Raw genomic sequence first — 19,976 nt, forward strand, 5'->3', positions numbered from 1 at the left:
AGATCTGAGGTTCTGTTTCTGAACTCTCAATTATTCCATTGACCAATATGTCTTATTTTTATGTCAACACCATGCTGTTTTGGTCACTGTAGCTTTATAATATCCATTAAATTCAGTAAGTGTGAGTCCTCCCACTTAATTTTTCTTTTTCAAGATGTTTTTTGTTGTCTGAGGCCCCTTACCCTTCCAAATAATTTACATAATTACCTTTTCTATTTCTGCAAAGTAGGTTGTTGGAATTTTGATTGGTGTTGCATTGAATGTGTAGATCAACTTGGGTAGAATTGACATGTTAATGACATTTACCCTTCCAATCCATGAACACGGAGTGCCCTTTCATTTATTTATGTCTTCTTTGATTTCTTTCAGCAATGTTTTGTAGTGGGCTGGGTACAGATCCATTACATCCTTGGTTAAGTTTATTCTTAGATATTTGATTCTTTTAGTTGCTACTGTAAATGGAATCTTTTTCTTGATTACCTCCTCAGATAGCTCATTACTAGTCTGTAGAAACACTACTGATTTTTGCTTGTTGATCTTGTATCCTGCCACTTTTCTGAACTCGTTTGTTAATTTCAGTAGCTCTGTCATAGTTTTTTGGGGACTTTCTAAATATTGAATTCATGTCGTTTGCAAATAGTGACAGTTTTACTTCTTCCTTTCTGATTTTGATGCTTTTTATTTCTTTTTCTTGCCTTATTGCTCTAGCTAGAACAATGTTGAATAACAGTGGTGACAGTGGGTATCCTTGTCTTGTTCTGTTTCTTAGAGGGAAAGCTTTCAGTCTCTTACTGTTGAATACGATGTTAGCTGTGGTTTTTTCATATATGCTCTTTATCATGTTGAGGAAGTTTCCTTCTATTCCTACTTTTCAGAGTATTTTTATCAAGAAAGGATGCTGGATTTTGTCAAATGCCTTTCCTGCCTCAATTGAGATGATCATGTGGTTTTACCCTTTTGATTTGTTAATGTGGTGTATTACATTAATTGATTTTCTTGTGTTGAGCCACCCTTGCATATTTGGAATAAAACCCACTTCATCATGGTGTGTAATTCTTTTAATATGCTGTTAGATTTGGTTTGCAAGTATTTTGTTGAGGATTTTACACCTATATTCATTGGAGAGACTGGTGTGCAATTTTCTTTTTTTGTAGTATCTTTATCAGGGCTATGGTATCAAGGTGATGTTGGCTTCATAGAATGAGTTAGGCAGTATTTCCTCTTCAGTTTTTTGGAAGAGTTTGCACATGATTGGTATTAAAATTCTTGGAATGATTGGTAGAATTAAACTGTGAAGCCATTTGGTCCTGAGCTTTTCTTTGTTGGGAGTTTTTTGATAACTGATTCAATCTCTTTACTTGTGATTGATTATTTCAGGTCTTCTCTTTCTTCTTGAGTCAGTGTAGGTTGTTTGTGTGTTTCTAGGAAACCATCCATTTCATCTAAGTTGTCTAGTTTGTTGGCATACAGTTGTTCATTGTATCTTCTTACAATCTTTTTTATTTCTGTGGAGTCCATGGTAGTGTCAGATCCTCTCATTTCTGATTTTATTTATTTGTATGTTCTCTATTTTTGTCTTTGTCAGTCCAGCTAAGGGTTTGTCACTTTTATTGATCTTCTCAAAGAATCAACTTTTGGTTTTGTTGATTCTCTCTACTGTTTTTTTGTTCTCAATTTATTTCTTCTCTAATCTTTGTTATTTCTTTCCTGTGCTTGCTTTTGGGATTAGTTTGCTGTTCTTTCTCTAGTTTCTCCAGGTTTTCAGTTAGGTGTTTGATTTTAGCTCTTTTTTTCATTTTAATGTAGGTGTTTAGGGCTATAAATTTCCCTCTCAGCACTGCTTTCACTGCATCTCATAAGTTTTGATATGTTGTGTACTGATTTTCATTTGTCTCAAGATATTTACTGATTTCTCTTAGCTCTTCTTTGACCTTCTGATTGTTCAAGAGTGTGTTGTTTAACCTCAATATATTTGTGAATTTTCCAGTTCTCTGCCTGTTGTTGATTTTCAGCTTCATGCCATTATGATAAGCCCAGAAGGTGCTTTGTTTAATTTTGAAGACCTGTTTTGTGTCCCAGCATGTGGTCTATCCTGGAGAATGGTCCTTGAGCTTTTGAGATGAATGATATCCTGCTGTTCTGGGGTGCGATGTTCTATATATGTTTGTTAGGTCTAGGTCATTTATCATATATTTAGGTTCTCTGTTTCCTTATTGTTCCTCTGTTTAGATATTCTTTCTATTGAAGAGAGTGGTGTGTTGAAGTCTCCCAGTGTTATTGTAGAGCTCTCTATTACTCCATTCAGTTTTGCCAGTGTGCCTCATGTACTTTGGGGTATCTTGATTAGGTGCATAGATATTTATGATTGTTATTTCTTCTTGGTGAATTGCCTCTTTTATTAATTTATGATGTCCTTCTTTGTCTCATAACACTTTTACACTTAAAGTCTATTTTGTCTGATATATGTATAGCTCCCTCAAGTTTTTTTGGTTACTGTTTGCATGGAATATTTTTTCCCATCCTTTCATTTTCAAATTATTTTTGTTCTTGGGTCTAAAGTGAATCTCTTATAGATAGCATATAGATGGATCCTGCTTTTTTTTTTTTATCCATTTTGTCTTTTGATTGGAGCATTTAATCTATTAATATTCAATATTATTACCGTAAAAGCAGTACTTCAACTGTTTTATCTTTGACTTTTGTCAGATCTATTATTGCGGTCACAGTTGATTCGTCTGGGGGGGGGGTGGCGGCCGGTAGCTAAATCCTAGGCTCTCGGGATTGCTCGGAGGGTACTGGCGGCAGGGGCTCTTTCCCGGAGGCGAGGGCGAGGCGGGGGACTGGGCCCGGTCCCCGGCGGAGGCGTGCAAGGTGTGGAGGGCGGCGAGAAGGAACAGGCGGGACACGTTTCTTTTAGGGTGAAGAAGCCAAGAGAGTTTATTAGGGGAGAGTACAAGCTTCTATCGGGCGGTTTAGAGGGCAGGGTAGCTGTAAGGGTTAAAGGCTTGGATTGGTTCTGAGAGGGCGCGGAGGTTGATTGAAAAGGGGCGGGAGTTGCTCCGGTAACGAAGAGGGTGGAGGGTGCGGGTAAGGCATGGGGGGGGGGTTTTCTCCGGCAAGCCCTCCCCAACGGTTGTACTTTGGGGTGAGGAAATGGGGCCTGCATTCGGCTCCACTTTCTCAGGCCCGGGGGGCCGTGGAGGGCGCTACCACCCGTGCCCCACTACCTTTCCTAGGGGCTGATCAGTTCCCCTGGCCCAGGCCCGCCAAGTCGGAACTCGATAACAGTGTCCCGCATATTATTTTTTCTTTTTTTATCCTTTTAGTTACTTTTACCGATATTCTTCATTTCTATACTCTCCTCCAAGCCTTTCTCTCCCATCTTTTATTTTTCAGCTGGTAGAACTCCCTTTAGTAGATCTTGTAGGTCGGTTCTCTTGTTAACAAACTCTTCCAGCTTCTGTTTATCTGTGAATATTTTAAACTCTCCATTTTTTTCCCACAAATTAAAAAACTTCTTTATTTTGAAAAAGACCATGAATGTAATTTAAAGGCAAATAATAACCTGTGTGCAACACACAGGAGAGGATAATATTCTTCATATATAATGAATTCTTTCAAATCAACATGAAATCAAACACCAAAGTTGAAAAATGGACAAAAGATGTGAATAAACAAGTCATATAACATGGCACTATTTTTAGTAATCCAAGAAATGCGGACTAAAATAACATTTCACTATTTTGACTATTGGCAAAAACCACACACAAAAAATTGAAGTTGGGGGTGTACAGTAAAACACTTTTCTAGTAGAAACATAAATTTCTGTATGTATTCCTCAAGCCAGTTTAGCAGAGGATACTAAAACCTGCATAAAAAATGTTTATATCTTCCAACCTAACAAGTATAGGAATTTAGAATATGGTAAAGGCATTTCACGTCATCAGGGAAGAAAATGGACTAGTTAATGAGCAGCATTGGGACAACTGGTTAGACAGTTGAGGAAAAATAAAGTTAGATACTTATATCAAATTATGAACAAAAATAAATTCAAGCTTTACAAAGCTAAATATAAAAACGAGAACTATAATGTTGGAGTAGGAAAGTCTTTTCAAAGTAAGACCCATGATCCTAAATTCATAAAGAGAAAAATTGATTCATGAGATCAACAAAGGAAACTATAAACAGGTATTGATAGACAAATCTGAAAAACAATATGAGACTCAAAAAAACTATTTATGACTATATACCAGTTTAATATTTGGAATATATGGATATTTATATTATATGGATAGTACCTATGAATAGGTACTAAAAATCAGTAAGAAAATAATAAAACCCTCAAGTATACAAACAGAAGATGAATTGTAAGTGGCCAATAATATGAAAAGATGTTCAACTTCATAATAATTAAATAAAAGCAAATTAAGACAAAATACCACTTTTTGGCTACCAAAATGGCAAAAACTAAAAAGATTTATGCAGTCCAGTACTGGAAAAGGTATGGAGAAAAGTGAATACTTTTTTTATACATTGTTGGGATGGTGGGAAGAAAAATCGGTGGCACATTTTTTGAGAGCAATTTGGTAGAATAATAATAGTAATAACAACAGCAACTAATACTTATATAGGGCTAACATGACTCAGGCACAAGTGCTTTAGATATATTAATTCATTTAATCTTATTACAATCCTATGAGGTAGGTACTGTTACTTCTGCAATTTATAAATGAAGAAATGGATGCACACAGATGATGAGTAACTTGCCCAAAATCACTCTGTACTTTGAGCTGAGATTTTGGGTAATGCCTTACTTAAAGATGCTGAACCCAGGGATTTGGGCTCTAGAGTTTGTGGTATTAGCTATACTATGCTGAAGTAGTGGCCACAGAGGTATGCTGCTGCTCAGATTTCCTTTCAAGAGATCTTGCAGTTCAGCTCTAAAGAATGTAGGGAGTTGCTAGATTATAGCTGTTAGTCTTTTCCTCATTTTTGAAGGACAGCTTTGTTAGAAAAGGAATTCTTGGCTGGCAGTTTTTCTCTTTCAGTATCTTAAATATATTTACCACTGCCTTCTCACCTCCATGGTTTCTGATGAGAAATGAGCACTTTGTCTTATTTGGCTTCCCTTGTATTTGGTGAATTGCTTTTTTCTTGCTGCTTTCAGAATTCTCTCTTTCTCTTTGGCATTTGACAGTTGGGTAGTATGTGTTTTGGAGTGTGTCCATTTGATTTATTCTGTTTGGAGTACATTGGGCTTCTTGGATTTGCATATTTATGTCTTTTATAAGGGTTGGGGAATTTTCAGCCATTATTTCCTCAAATATTCTTCCTCGCCCTTTTCCCTTCTGTGATCTTCTGGGACACTCATGATGCATATGTTTGTGCACTTCATGTTGTCAAAATTTTTCCTGAGAACCTGCACAAGTTTTTCCAATTTTTCTCCATGTACACTTCTGTTTGTTCAAATTCAGGTGGTCTGTCTTCTAGCTAACTGATCCTTTCTTCTGCCTCTTCACATCTACTGTTATGTGTCTCTAGCGTATTTTTAATTTCATCTATAATGTGCTTCATTTCCATAAGATGTCATTTTCTATGTATTCTTTCAAATTCTTCTTTATGCTCATGCATTCTTAATTTTCTCTATTTCTTTAGCCATCTAAAGAGTTTGTTCAGAAGATTTATTTGAACATCTTTGATTAGTTCCAAATTCTGTCTCCTCTGAATTTTCAGTGTGTTCCTTTGGGACGTATCTTCCTGCATTTTAGTATGCCTTGTGATTTTTTGCTGAAATCTAGTCATCTGATTTTAATCACTTGATGGATTATTCTTAAGGTTGGTTTCTCTCCCTTGTCTAGGATTTTGTTGATGATTGGGTTTGTGTTAAGGCTCTTTTTTGACAGTTGGACTGTCAGTATATCCCAGCCCAAACAGAGCTGAGTACCCATGCAGGGGGTGTAGACCAGATCCAGTGGGACCTTAGGATATACTTGGAAAGACTCCCCAAAGCCCTTTTTTCCTGCACTTTCTTGCCTGCCCAGCAGATAGTGCTTTTTGGCTACCTATTCCCCTCAACCCCAGGAAGGCATGCTTTTATTGTTTTTTTCCAAGATCACCTCTGAAGCAGCTGAAACAGTGGTGCCCATTGGTGTCTGACTTGGGAGGGGATGAAATGGCAGGATCCCATGTTCTCACTTTGCCTGATTATCAGTGTTGGGCTGTGTCCCTGTGCCAGTTTAAATGTATTGTGTCCCCCAAACGCCATTATCTTTGATGTAATCTTGTATGGGCAGACGTTATCAGTTTTGATTAGATTTCTTTGAGTGTTTCTTTGGAGATGCGCCCCACCCAGCTGTGGGTGATGACTCTGATTGGCCCATTTAGGGTGGGCCTTGATCACTGGAGCCATATAAATGAGCTGATGGGCAGAGGGAACTCAGTGCAGCTGTGAGTGATGTTTTGAAGAGGAGCTACAGCCAAGAGGGACACTTTGAAGAAAGTACAACCTGCAGATGAGAGACAGTTTGAAGTCAGCTGTTGAAAGCAGACTTTGCTCCGGAGAAGCTGTGAGAAGAAAAACGCCCCAAGAGCAACTAAGAGTGACATTTTTGAGGAACTGCAGCCTAGAGAGGAACGTTCTGGGAGAAAGCCATTTTGAAGCCAGAACTTTGGAGCAGACGCCAGCCTCGTGCCTTCCCAGCTAACAGAGGTTTTCCGGACGCCATTGGCCGTCCTCCAGTGAACGTACCCGATTGCTGATGTGTTACCTTGGACACTTTATGGCCTTAAGACTGTAACTGTGTAACCAAATAAACCCCCTTTTATAAAAGCCAATCCGTTTCTGGTGTTTTGCATTCAGGCAGCATTAGGAAACTAGAACAGTCCCCCTCTGCATTTGGGGTGGAGGACTCCCGCAGCTGCCCCAGTCCGCAGCTGCCACCCCCCGCAGGCAGGGCTCGAGCTGCTGCTTCCCTTGAGGGTGGGGATGGTCACAGGAGCTGTGGATGGCATTCCTCATGGTCTCTTGACGTTTTCTCAGTCTTTTTGTCTTCCCTGGGTGTTGTACTGGCCTCCTGTGGTCCCCTGATCACCAGACTGTTGATTTGGACAGTTTCTGCCTGGCCACTCGCTGCTTTTGGGAAAAAAGTAGGTTCTGCTGCTCCCTCCCTAATCCTCAATTTCCAAGTCCCTCCTTGGGGCCCTTTTGTTAGCAGCACTCCTCAGCAGCTTGTGTTCTCCCTGGGTCTCCATGTCTGGATAGGGGTGTGGATATAACTTCCTGCTGGGAGTGTTTTTATAGTCTGTGTCCCCAGTGGGAGGTGGGAAGGCTCCCAGCCGCTGCCTCTGGGCACTTCCCGAGCTGTGTGAGACCGAGTGAGGGATAGGAGAGAGGACCAGCCAGTCCAGGATGGAAATTTCCTACCTGGTATTTTTCTCTTTCTTTGATTCAGCATTTGTGGGATCCTTCTCCAGTTTCTACTTTCCTCCAGAGTTTTGAACAAGTGAGATTTGTCCTTTTTTTCACTGAATTTCTGGGGAGCCTTTTTCAGGGGATGTCTTACGTTGCCATGTTGATGATGTCCCATTTCGGCTTTTTAAAGCATCACATTAAAAGAGTATTTATCTTGAGGAGAAACTAAGATGGTGGCTAGGTGAGACAGGGCGAAAAAACACTTCCGTGAAAAACACTGGATGGAAACCAGAGGGTGACCCAGAATACTGGTTGCAGCGATGCAGCAGCTGGACAAGGTCTGCTAGATCTGAGGGGGCCGTATACTTGATGAAACCGGGAGTCTGCATTCTGAAACAAGTGAGTGAGCTGGCTGGAAGACCCGCAGCCGTGCGGCGGTCTGGGGAAGCTGGGGTTTGGTGTTTGGAGACCGACAAAAAATAAAAGGGGAAAACCCCAGGAGTGGCTGCAGCAGCGATAGTGGGAACCACGCAGTAAAACACAGCAAGGGGGGGCTGGGCCGGCCTCTCGTTGTCTGGCCCGGAAGATAGCCCACTGCAGATACCCTTGGGGCTGGGGGAACGGAGGGGAGAGCCGGAAGCAGAAAGAAACCCTGCGGCTAGCAGCTGGCTCCTTGGAGGGCTGGATAAACTCCTGCCCGGGGCTGTGCCCACAGCCCAGAGCCCTGCCAGTTGTCCCGGAGCTGGGAAGGAGGAACTGTGTGAAGAGAGGGGTGTGGAGATGCCCCGTTCGGCCATCTTTGCATCAGGCTGAAAGCGCCCCTCCATGGCCTGGCGGCCCAGGGCTTCCCTTGAGGGACAGCGTGCACTGGTGACGTAGCAAGGCATTCCCTCGGCAGAGGTCCTGGAGGATCGCAGCTGGGATGGGGGACCCGCTCGGAGAACCCAGGGACGCTACACCAAGTCTGGTGGTTTGTGGGACAGTGAGAGAGAGGGTCTGGAGCTGAAATGAAATGAAGGCTTAGACTCTTGCAGCAGCCTTGAATCTCCGGGAACCTGGGGGATTTGAATATTAAAGCTGTCCTTCCTCCCTGGCCACCCATATACACACCCCACATTCAGGGCGGATGGCCCCAGCAACACACCCAAACTGAGTTCTCCAGTTGAACCCCACAAGAATCATTTCCCCACACACTGCAGGGACAAGGTGGAGAACTGACTTGAGGGGTATAGGTGACTTGCAGACACCATCTGCTCGTTAGTTAGAGAAAGTGTACATCACCAAACTGTGTCTCTGAAAAATTAGATTGATATCCCTTTTTTTTTTTTTTACAACTTGAAAGAACCCTATCAAGCAAAGCAAATGCCAGGAGGCCAAAAAACAACAGAAAATCTTAATGCATATGATAAAACCAGACGATATGGAGAATCCAACTCCAAACACACAAATCAAGATATCAGAAGAAACATGGTATCTCACACAATTAATCAAAGAACTACAATTGAGGAACGAAAACATGGCAAAGGATTTAAAGGATATCAAGAAGACCATGGCTCAGGATATAAGCGACATAAAGAAGACCCTAGAACAGCATAAAGAAGACATTGCAAGAGTAAATAAAAAAATAGAAGATCTTATGGAAATAAAAGAAACTGTTGGCCAAATTAAAAAGACTCTGGATATTCACAATACAAGACTAGAAGAAGCTGAACAACATCTCAGTGTCCTAGAAGTCCACAGAACAGAAAATGAAAAAACAAAAGAAAGAATGGAGAAAAAAATCGAAAAAATCGAAATGGATCTCAGGGATACGATAGATAAAATAAAACGTCCAAACTTAAGACTCATTGGTGTCCCAGAAGGGGAAGAGAAAAGTAAAGGTCTAGAGAGAGTATTCAAAGAAATTGTTGGGGAAAACTTCCCCAACCTTATACACAATATAAATACACAAAGCATAAATGCTCAGCGAACTCCAAATAGAATAAATCCAAATAAACCCACTCCAAGACATATTCTCATCAGACTCTCAAATACTGAAGAGAAGGAGCAAGTTTTGAAAGCAGCAAGAGAAAATTAATTCACCACATACAAAGGAAACAACATAAGACTAAGTAGTGAGTACTCAGCGGCCACCATGGAGGCAAGAAGGCAGTGGCATGACATATTTAAAATTCTGAGAGAGAAAAATCTCCAACCAAGAATACTTTATCCAGCAAAACTCTCCTTCAAATTTGAGGGAGAGCTTAAATTTTTCACAGACAAACAAATGCTGAGAGACTTTGCCAATAAAAAACCTGCCCTACTTCAGATACTAGAGGGAGCCCTACCAACAGAAAAACAAAGAAAGGAGAAAGAGATATAGAGGATTTTAACTGACATATATAGTACCTTACATCCCAAATCACCAGGACACTCATTTTTCTCCAGTGATCACAGATCTTTCTCCAGAAGGAAACATAAGCTGGGACATAAAACAAGCCTCAAGAAATTAAAAAAAAAAAATTGAATTTACTCAAAGCACCTTCTCCAACCACAATGGAATACAAATAGAAGTCAAAAATTTTTGAACTGTAACTCCACTATTTACTTCCTACATGATATAAAATACACGAACTCTAATGACAAATCAGTGGTTTTGAACTCAACGTAAAATATGTAATTTTAGACAACTATATAAAGGTGTGGGAATGAAGGAGTATAGGAACATAGTTTATGTGTCCTATTGAAGTGAAGGTGGTATCAAAGAAAAACAAGATTGATATGGATTTAAGAGGTTAATTTTAAGCCCCACAATAAACACAAAGAAATTATCAGAGAATATAACCATAGAGATGAAAAGTAGAGAATGGGTTAGAGAAATGGGGGAAAGGGCAATGGGGAGTTAAGAAATGAGTGTAGGGTTGCTGTTTGAGGTGAAGGGAAATTTCTAGTAATGGATGGTGGGAAAGAGCATTACAACATTCTAAATTTGATTAATCCCACTAATGGAAGGCTAGGGAGGGGGTGGAATGGGAAGATTTAGGCTGTATATATGTTTCCACAATTGAAAAAAAAAAAAGACAGTCTAAATAGATGACAGTTGAATGCAAGGATGAACTTGGATGGGATTGGAGGATAGAGGACAGGTGGCTCAAAGAGACACAGTTGAGACATAAGGAAAAGGAAATACAGAATGTAAGCTTACCATTGTTCAATCTCTTATACTTCTTAGCTGCACTTAATGGGATTGCATAACAGAATGTTCTTGTTCATGGGAAGTGTATATGTGAATTATATTGTTTGTTCAAGGGTGTGTGCAGCTAGCTCTCAAATGTTCAGAAGACAGAGCAATAGATGATGGATGATGGATAGGCAGGGAGGGAGGGAGGGAAAGAAATAGTGATGTGACAGCAGGTTGAAGTTGGTGAATGAGCTATCGGGGGAGGGGGGTAAGGGTATGATGGAATTCTGTGTATGGGGTTAGTATTGTTTTTGCAACTGTTCCTATAACTTTGAATTTATTTCAAAATAAGAAAAAATAATATTTATCTTGATTATGGAGTTTTTGGCTCCCCTGGGCATTTTGCACCCATGGCGAGTGCCCCACCTCACTGTAGTCCCAGCCTGGTATTGTGGAAATTGACTTTGAGCCCCTCTGGAGGGGTTGTCTCATTCTAGGAGTGGTGGAGGACTGAGGGCAGTGAGCTGCCCTTTGGCGGAACAGTCAGTCCCTGCTTCCTTCCACACTCCTGCCTCTCCATGCTTGCTGGGCATCGAGGTGAGGGCCAATTTCCATCTCTCCATTAGCCCCCTCAGGAGTTATTGCTGGTGGTGGCTGACAAGGCAGAACCACTCACTTCTGCACTTGCACTGATGTCACTCTTCAACCCCTGCCTTTATCGAAAGATCTAAGTTAAGATGCAAACCATGCAGTGAGGGCTGCGTGAGAAGTGCGGCCCTGGGTGCTTGCTCCCTGAAGTGCCCCTCCCCCTGGTTTGGGTGCAGGGCCACCCAGTTTACAGAGCCCTTTCTTGGCCAGTACCCCATCTAACCACCTAAGGGAGACTCATTTCCTTCCATTTTACAGGTGAGAAGGCTGAGGGCAGAGAGGTGTCTGTCCATGGCTTCCAGGTGTGTTGACAGGGCTTTGGGCAGGGGTCCTCTCACCGCTGAACCTCTTTCCTCGTGTATAAAAGGCCACTGGGGGGGGCCTCAGGGATCCTCCCCTGAGTCCTGTAGGCAGGGCCCCAGTGGGCCTTGAACCTCAGGAACCTGGCAGGCTTTGGGAGGAGGGCAGCTTGGCTGTGCTCCCCAGGACGCAAGGCCCTTCCAGCGGAGGGGTGTGGAGCTGCGAGCCAGGTACTCACGTCCACGTAGATGTTGTGGTTCAGGAATTTAAGGAGGGTCAGGCAGCTGTGCACAGCCCGCTGCCGCTCGTGCGCTTTCTCTGATGCCAGCCAGATGTACATGTGCTGTGGGGAGGGCAGGGTCAGGGAGGGGGCTGCTGCAGCCCAGGGTCCCAGGGCCAGACTAGAGAGGGACCACCAGGCTCACCCTCCTAGGGCCTAGAACCCACCTCTCGGGCCAGGGCCCACCTCCTTGGCAAGGCTTTGCCCCTTGAGCAAAGCCCCACCTTTCCTGGGGCCCAGGTTCTGCTACTATCGGACCCCGTGCCCCCCATGCCCTCGTGGACCAGATTCCACCCACCCTCAGTCCAGCTCTGTCCCATTGACCCAGTTTCTGCTCTCTTTCAACCTGGGCCCAGTCCACTGTCCGGCCAGGCTCTGCCCGCGAAGCAAGGCCCTGCCCTTCCCTGACCCCAGGCCCCGCCCACCCTGAGCCCCACCTGCTCACCCAGGCCCCACCCCTTGGCTCCTGGCACCGCCTCCCGCCTTCCCCAGTCCAGCCTTTTCCCCTCTGGCCTGGGGGGCCCCGGGCAGGGCACAGCCTCCTCCCAGTCCCTCTGCCCAGGCAGCCCTGCCCCAGAGGAGGAGCCCTTCCTCCTGCCAGGGCTGCCCACAGCCCCTCTGCACAAAACCCTTTGCGGCTTGTGGCTCCTCACTGGCTTTGAGCCCAGGACCCCTCTCTAGAGCAGTGCTTTCATGGGCAAGGGCTCCCTGCCACCTTGAAATTGTTACACTGGCTAGTTTTAACCAGAGTTTGTCTCTCCATTAAGGCAACATATAGAGTCAGCTGTTCTCAAGGATACGAAGATAAAGGGTCTCTTCAGATTCCTGGGGACACATCTGTGGTTGCCTTTGGTGACATGGCCACAGTCACCCTCTCCCTGCATTGACCCACTGGGCCCATCCATGGCCCTGCCTTGGCCCCTGCTGTGCTCCCCCTCTCCCTGCTCCTGGGTGAAATCCTGCTGGCCTGACCTCTGACCCTCTAAGCCCCGCCTTGTCTCCTGGCCCTGCCCTGGGCCCCAGGCTGTCATTGCCTGTTGACTGGTTTCCCTTCTGCTGTGGTGAGACCCCCCACGGGCAGGTGACAGAGTCAGGGGTGGCCTTCGTGAGACCTCCCACAGCTGGGGACCCTGGGGAGGGCGGTTTCCCACCAGCTCCCCATAGTGAGGCATTCAGAGCCACTTGCCCAGGCTGCACCTGCCGCCCCTGCCCCTCCCGCTCTAGTGGCCCCACGCCACTGTGACCCCTACATGGGGACAGCCCTCCGGCTGCCTCTGCCCGCATGGCCCCCGCCCCCAGTCCAGGCCCATCTCCTTGGGGAAGCCCTCCCTGAGTCCCCTGGGCTCCCGGCTCAGGGCGGGGACCCTCTGCCCTCACCGACAGCAGGATGTGCAGCTCCTCGGTGGTGGGGCTCTGCGTGACGAAGCTCTGCAGCAGCTGGTCCAGGGCCTCTGCCGTCCTGTCGTACAGGGTCTGCACAGAGGTGCCGGCCGTCAGGCGCCTGCCAGCCTGTGGCGGGGACCGAGGGGCTGAGGCCGGGTGGCAGGCCCGAGAGCTGTGGGACTGTGGTTGCCTCTGAATGCTGGTGGCGCCCACTGCCCGCGCTCCCCGTGCCCAGGCCTGCGTGCAGCCACTCACCAGTGGGCTCAGCACCCCTGGCCAAGTCCCCAAGCCCCCTGGGGCAGATGAGGAGGCGTGGCAGGGAGACGGCCTGTCCTGCCCCAGGGCACTGGTTTCTCAGTGGCAGAGGCAAGCTCATCCCAGCAGGGCCACTTCACAGCCGGGCAGCTGGGCCCCCACTCAGAAGCGTGCTGGTTGCAAGCCGCCCCCATCCCTGAGGAGGACCCCATGCTTAGAAGGGCCCTTGCTGTTTTTGATGCTCTGCTGTCACCGTTCCTGAAATTCTAAATCAGTTTTGAACCCCATGTTTTCATTTTGCACTGGGCCCTGCAATTGTCACAGCTGGTCCTGATTCCTGGGTCTCCTGTACCTCAGACTCCCAGCTTCCACTGCTTTGCTTGGCAGGAGGAAGGGACCTTGAAATAACCCGGTCCCCCTCCTGTTTGTGGCCCGCCGGGGCAGAGCCTGGCCATTTGCTGGCTGGAACTCAGCTCACCTGTCTGAGCCTTCTTTCCTCACCTGTCAACTGGCTGTGACATTGGCCTTACCTGCCAGGTGGGTATTGGGTGGAATGACCAGGAGGCCCCAGGCCCAACTCCTGGTGGGGTAGAGGCTCCCCAGGTGAGCTGGCCCCAGCCTCATCACCTGCCTTTGGGGTGCCCTGGACTCTTGGGGAGGATGGGGGCAGATGCCTCCCTTCTTGAGGGCTGCAGTGGTTGTGTTGCCCTGGGCCCCTCATCTCTCCAAACCAAAGTTCTTAGGGCAGGAAGAGCAGCTCCATGGGGTAGGGGTGGGTTTCAAACCCTGTCTCTCCCTTCAGATGCCTTCATTTCCCTGGGCCTCCTGCCCTCAGGGTGGGTGGCTGCTGGGAATGCTCTGTGGGGGTACACATCAGGTGCCCAGCTAGCAGCAGCTTCCCTGCCCCTTGCTGTTGACCCCCAGGAGCCTGGGCTGGGACTGTACGCAGGGGCACCTTGCCGAGGTGACTGGGTCCAGGTGTTGCAGGGACTCAGTGGCTGAGCTGGGCTGAGTCCTGGGCCCTGGCCAGCCTCTCCTGGGCCCCACAAGGTTGGGGAACTCATTCCTTCCACTAGGCTTCTCTAGGGTTGCCAGGGAAGTTGGGGATCTCAGAAGAATGTGAACCTGACATTGCCACGTGGCGCGTCATTCAAGGACCTGCCGACCAGGGGCCAGTCATCCCCTAGATGTAGTGCAACCTCCTCGGCCCTGTTACCTCCTTGCATGCTACGGGTGAGAAAAGGGAGGCCCGGAGAGTTAGCTGACGTGCCCAGGGTCGTCCAGCCGCTCTGAGATGTGGTCAGGGGCCCATCCGTCAGCCACCCCCCTCCCAAGGCCCGAGCAGCAGGCAGTGCTGGATCCTCTGCCCACAAGCCCGGTGCTGACCAGGCGGGTGCTGGGGCCTGCACCTGTATGTCAGGCGGCTCCAGAAAGAGGCAGGTGTGCTTCTCCAGGACCTCCAGCAAGGGCAGGGCAAAAACGCTGCGGAAGCAGACGGAGAGGACCCGCGATTTCTTCTCCAAGTCCAGGGGCGGCCTCAGCTTACTGTTGGGAAGACAGGTGTGGTGAGAGAAGGGCCGGCGGTGCTAAGTGGACGTCCGCACCTTCTGGCTCCCTCACCTTGGCCTTATCCCCTTTCTGCTTCCGCCCAGGACGCCTGCCCCCCTCCCCCACTTCACCTCCCTGGGGCTGCATGTCGGGCCGTGTGGATGGGGGAGTCTGCAAGTGACTCGCCCATGGCTGAGCACGGGGTGTGAAGCCCTGCACCCTGTGCTGGCGGGCAGAGTCTCGCCGTGGCCCTGGGAATGCCCCTGGTTGTTGGCAACTCTGCTTGAGCAAATGAGGCCAAATTCTCGCGCCTCCAGGTCTGGGTGAATGAGAACAGCCGCTGTTTACTGGAGGCCTCTGTGCCAGGCGCTGCCAGGCGTTCACCGCATACTCTCCAAGGGTCATCTCCGCAGTGGCTCTTCTGCCTTAGAAATCCTCTTGGCTCTGCTTCCCCTTTCGGTCCCTGCCTCACTTCTCTCCTTCCCTTCATGGTAAAACTTGAAGGGGCCCTTGGCCCTTCACAGCTCCTGGCCCACTCCTCGCCCTCCCAAGTGCGTTCCAACTGGGGTGCCCTCGTCCTCTCCCCGCCCTTTCCCTCCAGTCACCACTGGCCTCCTGGCTGCAGAGCCAGTGGTTGGTTCTCATACCTTGTCTTGGCCGCTGTCGCTGGCATTTGATAAACTTGAGGTGCCCTTGGGCCCACCCCCAGCTCCCCTCCTACCTTTGCAGCTGCTCTGCGGCCTCCCCTCTCACGCCCTCTCTCACCAGGTGTCCTGGCATCCTTCTCAATGGAAGCCCCAGCATGGGCCCCCCGTGCTCAAATCCCACCGAAGGTCCCACGCTGCTCAGCGCAGGAGCCCAAGTCCGCGCAGCATCCCGCCCCGGGCCTCCCGGGCCTCCCCTGCCCTGCGCCTTGCCTCCCCGGCTCAGCCACCCTGTCTCCACGCTGCTCCTCCAGGCCCCCGGGCCTTCACACTCGCCCGTCTTCAGCCTCAGGGGCTCTTCTTTCTGTACCCACGTGGCCACTCCCTCACCCTTCCAGGTCTGGCCCCTCTTAGGGCGGCCTCCCCAGCCTCATGTTGTGTCCCGGGGCCTGGAGTGCGCCAGGACCCGTGTGCTGTCACTCGAGTCACTCCTCAGCCCCGTGGGGATGTCATGTGTCCCCCTTTCACTTCCCGCACCCCATTTTTCTGTCTTGCCGTCCTCTCTGTGCTTTGCTCTCTGCTCTCCTCTCCTCCCTGAGCGTCAGCTCTCCGAGGACAGAGACATTCTCTGCTGGCTCACAAAGCCGAGCCTGGCACTCAGCAGGTGCTCCCTAATCGTCCGTGCAGTGGATAAATTAGGAACCTGAGGTGCAGGAGGTTAAGAACCCAGAGGGGTTTGAGCCGGTTCTGCCTGCTTCCCCACCTGCTCTGCTGCCTGTCGGGGTACAACCCCCGGGCCCCCATGTCCACACTGCCCAGCATTCGGCGCTCTCCCCTCTGCAGTGGCAGCTGTGCTCTCCCCAGCCTCTGCAGCTGGAGGGAATATCCGCTTGAGGCGGGAATATCCGCTTGAGGCGGGTCAGCATGTCAGCCGACCTCCCACCCCTTCCTGCAGGGTCTGCCTCCGAGTCTGCAGACCCTCCTGAGCCTTCATCAGGCCCAGGACCTGCCCCCTGTGCCCGGCTCCTCCTGGGGGTGGACAGGCAGACCCCATCCCCTGCCTTTTCCCCGGATCGCTGAGCCCTCTGGATTCTGGCCTCCCTCCCTTCCCCTGGTTGTTGGGTCTGGGCCCAGACTCAGTTTCCCTTCGTGCTTTCTCCCCTGAGTGCTGGAGCCTGCTCTCTCGACCCTGCCTGTGGCTGGCTGCTCCGACCTTGAGTATCTGTGTGGTTAGCCCCCCTGGGGAGGGCCCTGGCTGGACCACAGGCTCAGGCCCCAGGCCCTGCCCAGCACAGTCCTGACATCTGTCTGTCCCCCCTTGCTGTCCTGTTGGCCCCAGGCCTGAGCCGAGGGGTCCTGGGGCTGGGGAACCTACCAGAGGCTGGAGATGATGTGGATGGTCTGCTGGCGAACTGACGTGCACAGTGAGTCCGGGGGCTCCTTCTCCATCAAAACCTGCAACCCCCCCACCCCCCCCGCAAAGGCTGAGTCCCACATGCCTGCTTTGGTCCCAGTTCTGGCACAAGGTCTCATCCTCACCCCAAGACCTCGGGGCTGGCCCCTTACCCTCGCAGGCACCCAGCACCTGCTGTCACCGGGCACCACTTTGGAATCAGACAAATTGGGTGTGAAACCCCATGTCACATGTGCTAGCTGCGTGACCTCAGGCCAGTGTCCTGACCACTCTGAGCCTCGGTCACTCATTGAACAATAGCCCTGCTGCACAGGAAGCCAGGTGGGCAGAACTGCTGCCACAGCGCTGGCACTCAGAAGGAGCTTGGTGAATGGGAGCCGCCACCATCATCGTCATCATCATCATTTTATTATCCAGTCTCTCATGTGCCGCCTCCACGACCCTGGCAGCACCATGAGGCCACGATCTCTAGCAAACTAGTCTAGGCTCCGAACGAGGCTGGGATGTGCGGAGTGGGTGGAGCAGGGTCACCTGTGAGGTGGGTGTACCTGGGGGTCTCTGTAGGAACTGAGCGAGGCAGGCGATGTAGGGTTGCTGGGAGGGGCTGGGCCATGTCCCGACAGTCCTACCCCACAACTCCTACCCGAGCCAGGAACGCGGGTGACCTCTGGGCGCCCCTGCCCGCATGAAGCCCCTCCCAAGCCTCAGGGCCCCCCACTCACGGTCAGGCAGTCCAGGAGCTCGGAGGTCTGGGAGAACTTGTAGCTGTGGGCGCCCTCGTCGCGTGTGACGGCTTCCACCAGCAGGAGGACGGCGGTGAGGAAACTCTGCTTTAGGGTGTCATCCTGGCAGCCAAGGTCAGGTTGGGGGATGAGGGAAACTGAGTCAGGGAGCAGGCATGAGCCCAGGAGCCGCAGGGGAGAGCGAGGGTGAGGCATGATCGAAGGGGCATCAAGGTGCCTGCCCACTGGGGGCTGCATGACTGGGGCTTTATTTTGACTTGTCGGGGTTTGTCTAAAAACCTGAAGAAGGACCTGTGACACCCTCCGTGTGCCCAGCGAGCGGTGCCTGTGCCCGAGGGCCCTGGCCGCCCCTAGCCTGAGCACCCGTGTGGCAGTTCCCGGGTCTGAGACCCCTGGTGTGGAGCATGGGCCAGGGTCTATCTTCAGGGCTATCCCCAGGCGTGATGGGAAGTCGCCCTGGCCTTCCCAGTACCCACTCCCCCACCCAGAGGCCAGATCCCAGGGTTTGCTTTAGGGGGAGGGGTGGGTGGGTCCCTGTGAAAGCCCAGATGCCTTTTGAGGGGGTGGGTGGGGGGCATGCGTATGGAAGCCAGGCTGCTGCCTGGGCTTGGAGGCAGGTGGGTTCTAGCCGGGCAGACCTTGAGACTGGCGGGGCCCTGGGCGTGGGTGAGGTGGGTGCCCGGGGAGGAGGGCGAGGCGCCCGGGGCCTACCCAGGAGCTGTAGTGGAAGTAGAAGATCATCCGCGACAGGATGTTGTCCACCCAGGGCAGGATGTGCTGCTTGGCCTTGGCTGCCACCTGCCCGTAGGCCAGGAGCAGGGTGCTGCTCGCCCACTTCCAGCGCAGGTCCTCGCAACTCTGACCACAGGGCGGGGGGCAGGGGGTGCTGGGGGAGGGTGTCCCAGGGGCAGGGGCCTCCCCTGACCTCATTAGGAGATAGGGAAAGGGGCCTGCGGGGCCACGTCGGGGAGAACAGGTGGACGCCTGGCTCTGCCAAAACGGCTGGAGTCCAAGCCGCCACCATCCCTTCCCCTGGTATCCCCTTCCCCAGGAGCCCAGTGCCCACCCGCACCCACCCCCTTGCTTCCCGCCAGATGGGGCAGCATCTGCCCCACACCTCCACCTAGGGAGCCTCTGCTCCTGGGAGACCCCCATCCCTCTGGAGACTCCAAGAGTGGGGGCTGGGTGGGTGGGGTCCCGGGGTCCTGCCTCCTCCCAGATGTCCCCCAAGGACGACTTGTGGCTCACTGCTCAGTAACCCGGATCCTCGGTGGTCAGCCATGATCTCGGAACCCACCCGGGGGCCGCGGGGGGTGCCCTCCCCTCGTCTGTCCCAACCAAGCCTCCGTGTGGTTCTGGCAGCGAGAGCTGTTTGGGGGCGTGGTGGGGAAGGTGTGGGCACGCCGCCGTCCATTGGCTGGGACCCGAGGTGGACCTCTGGCCCTTGTCTCCTATTTCAGTCAGTCATGCAGCCAAGCAGCCGGCTCCCAGCTAGGAGGCAGCCTCTCGGCCCCAGCGAGAGCTGCTTCTGGGCACCTCGAGATGCACCATGCCCATCGGTGGGTGGGGGGACCGCTGAGGAGGGAGCTGAGGCACAGGGGCTGTGGGATCCCCACATGCTCACACAGCAGTGGGGTTCAGGAGGGACTGATGCTCCTGACCTTGCCCCCAGGAATCCCTGGTGTGGAGGCTCAGCCTTCATGGAGGGTGAGGTCCCCCATCGCAGCCTCTCAGAGCCCCCCGAGAATCCCTAGGCCAGTACCTTTGGAGAGAAGCTGTGGAGGCTCCACTTGATGGGCCCGCTCCGGCCAAACTGGTCCAGGACAGCCCAAACGTCGTCCAGGTGGCGGGCTGCAGCCAGCCCCACGGTGATGGCAATGCCCTGTCAGGGAGGGGGCAGTGTGCCTGGCCTGGGGTCCCAGCACAGACCCGGCGGATGGGAAACTGAGGCCCAGAGAGGGGAGGGGACTCTCTCGAGGTCACAGGGCATCTCCTGCTAGCACTGTGCTTCTTTAGCGCACTCAACTCTAAGCCCAAACCCATGGGGCTGTCTCTCCTGGGGTCCCGTGGGTGGGCTGGGGAGGAGGGAAGAGGAGTCCCTGGCCCATGTCCCTCACTCAGCTGTAAGTCTGCCTGCCCCCGGGTGGAAATGAGGGCTCAGGGAGTATGTGGGATGAAGGAAGAGGATCC

General features: G+C 50.8%; 1 protein-coding gene across 1 annotated transcript in view; it reads right to left on the minus strand.

Annotated features, from left to right (window-relative positions):
- Nucleotides 1-19,976, minus strand: part of LOC119508915 (maestro heat-like repeat family member 5) — a 101,822-nt gene that overhangs the window by 64,147 nt on the left and 17,699 nt on the right. Inside the window, 8 exon segments of the mRNA XM_037802622.1 lie at nucleotides 11,758-11,862; nucleotides 13,177-13,308; nucleotides 14,568-14,664; nucleotides 14,824-14,982; nucleotides 17,005-17,084; nucleotides 17,766-17,888; nucleotides 18,498-18,644; nucleotides 19,549-19,668. Of these exon segments, the coding sequence (XP_037658550.1) occupies nucleotides 11,758-11,862; nucleotides 13,177-13,308; nucleotides 14,568-14,664; nucleotides 14,824-14,982; nucleotides 17,005-17,084; nucleotides 17,766-17,888; nucleotides 18,498-18,644; nucleotides 19,549-19,668 (963 nt within the window).

The sequence above is a fragment of the Choloepus didactylus genome, chromosome 14 (genome assembly GCF_015220235.1).
Source record: "Choloepus didactylus isolate mChoDid1 chromosome 14, mChoDid1.pri, whole genome shotgun sequence".
Taxonomy (NCBI): Eukaryota; Metazoa; Chordata; class Mammalia; order Pilosa; family Megalonychidae; genus Choloepus; species Choloepus didactylus.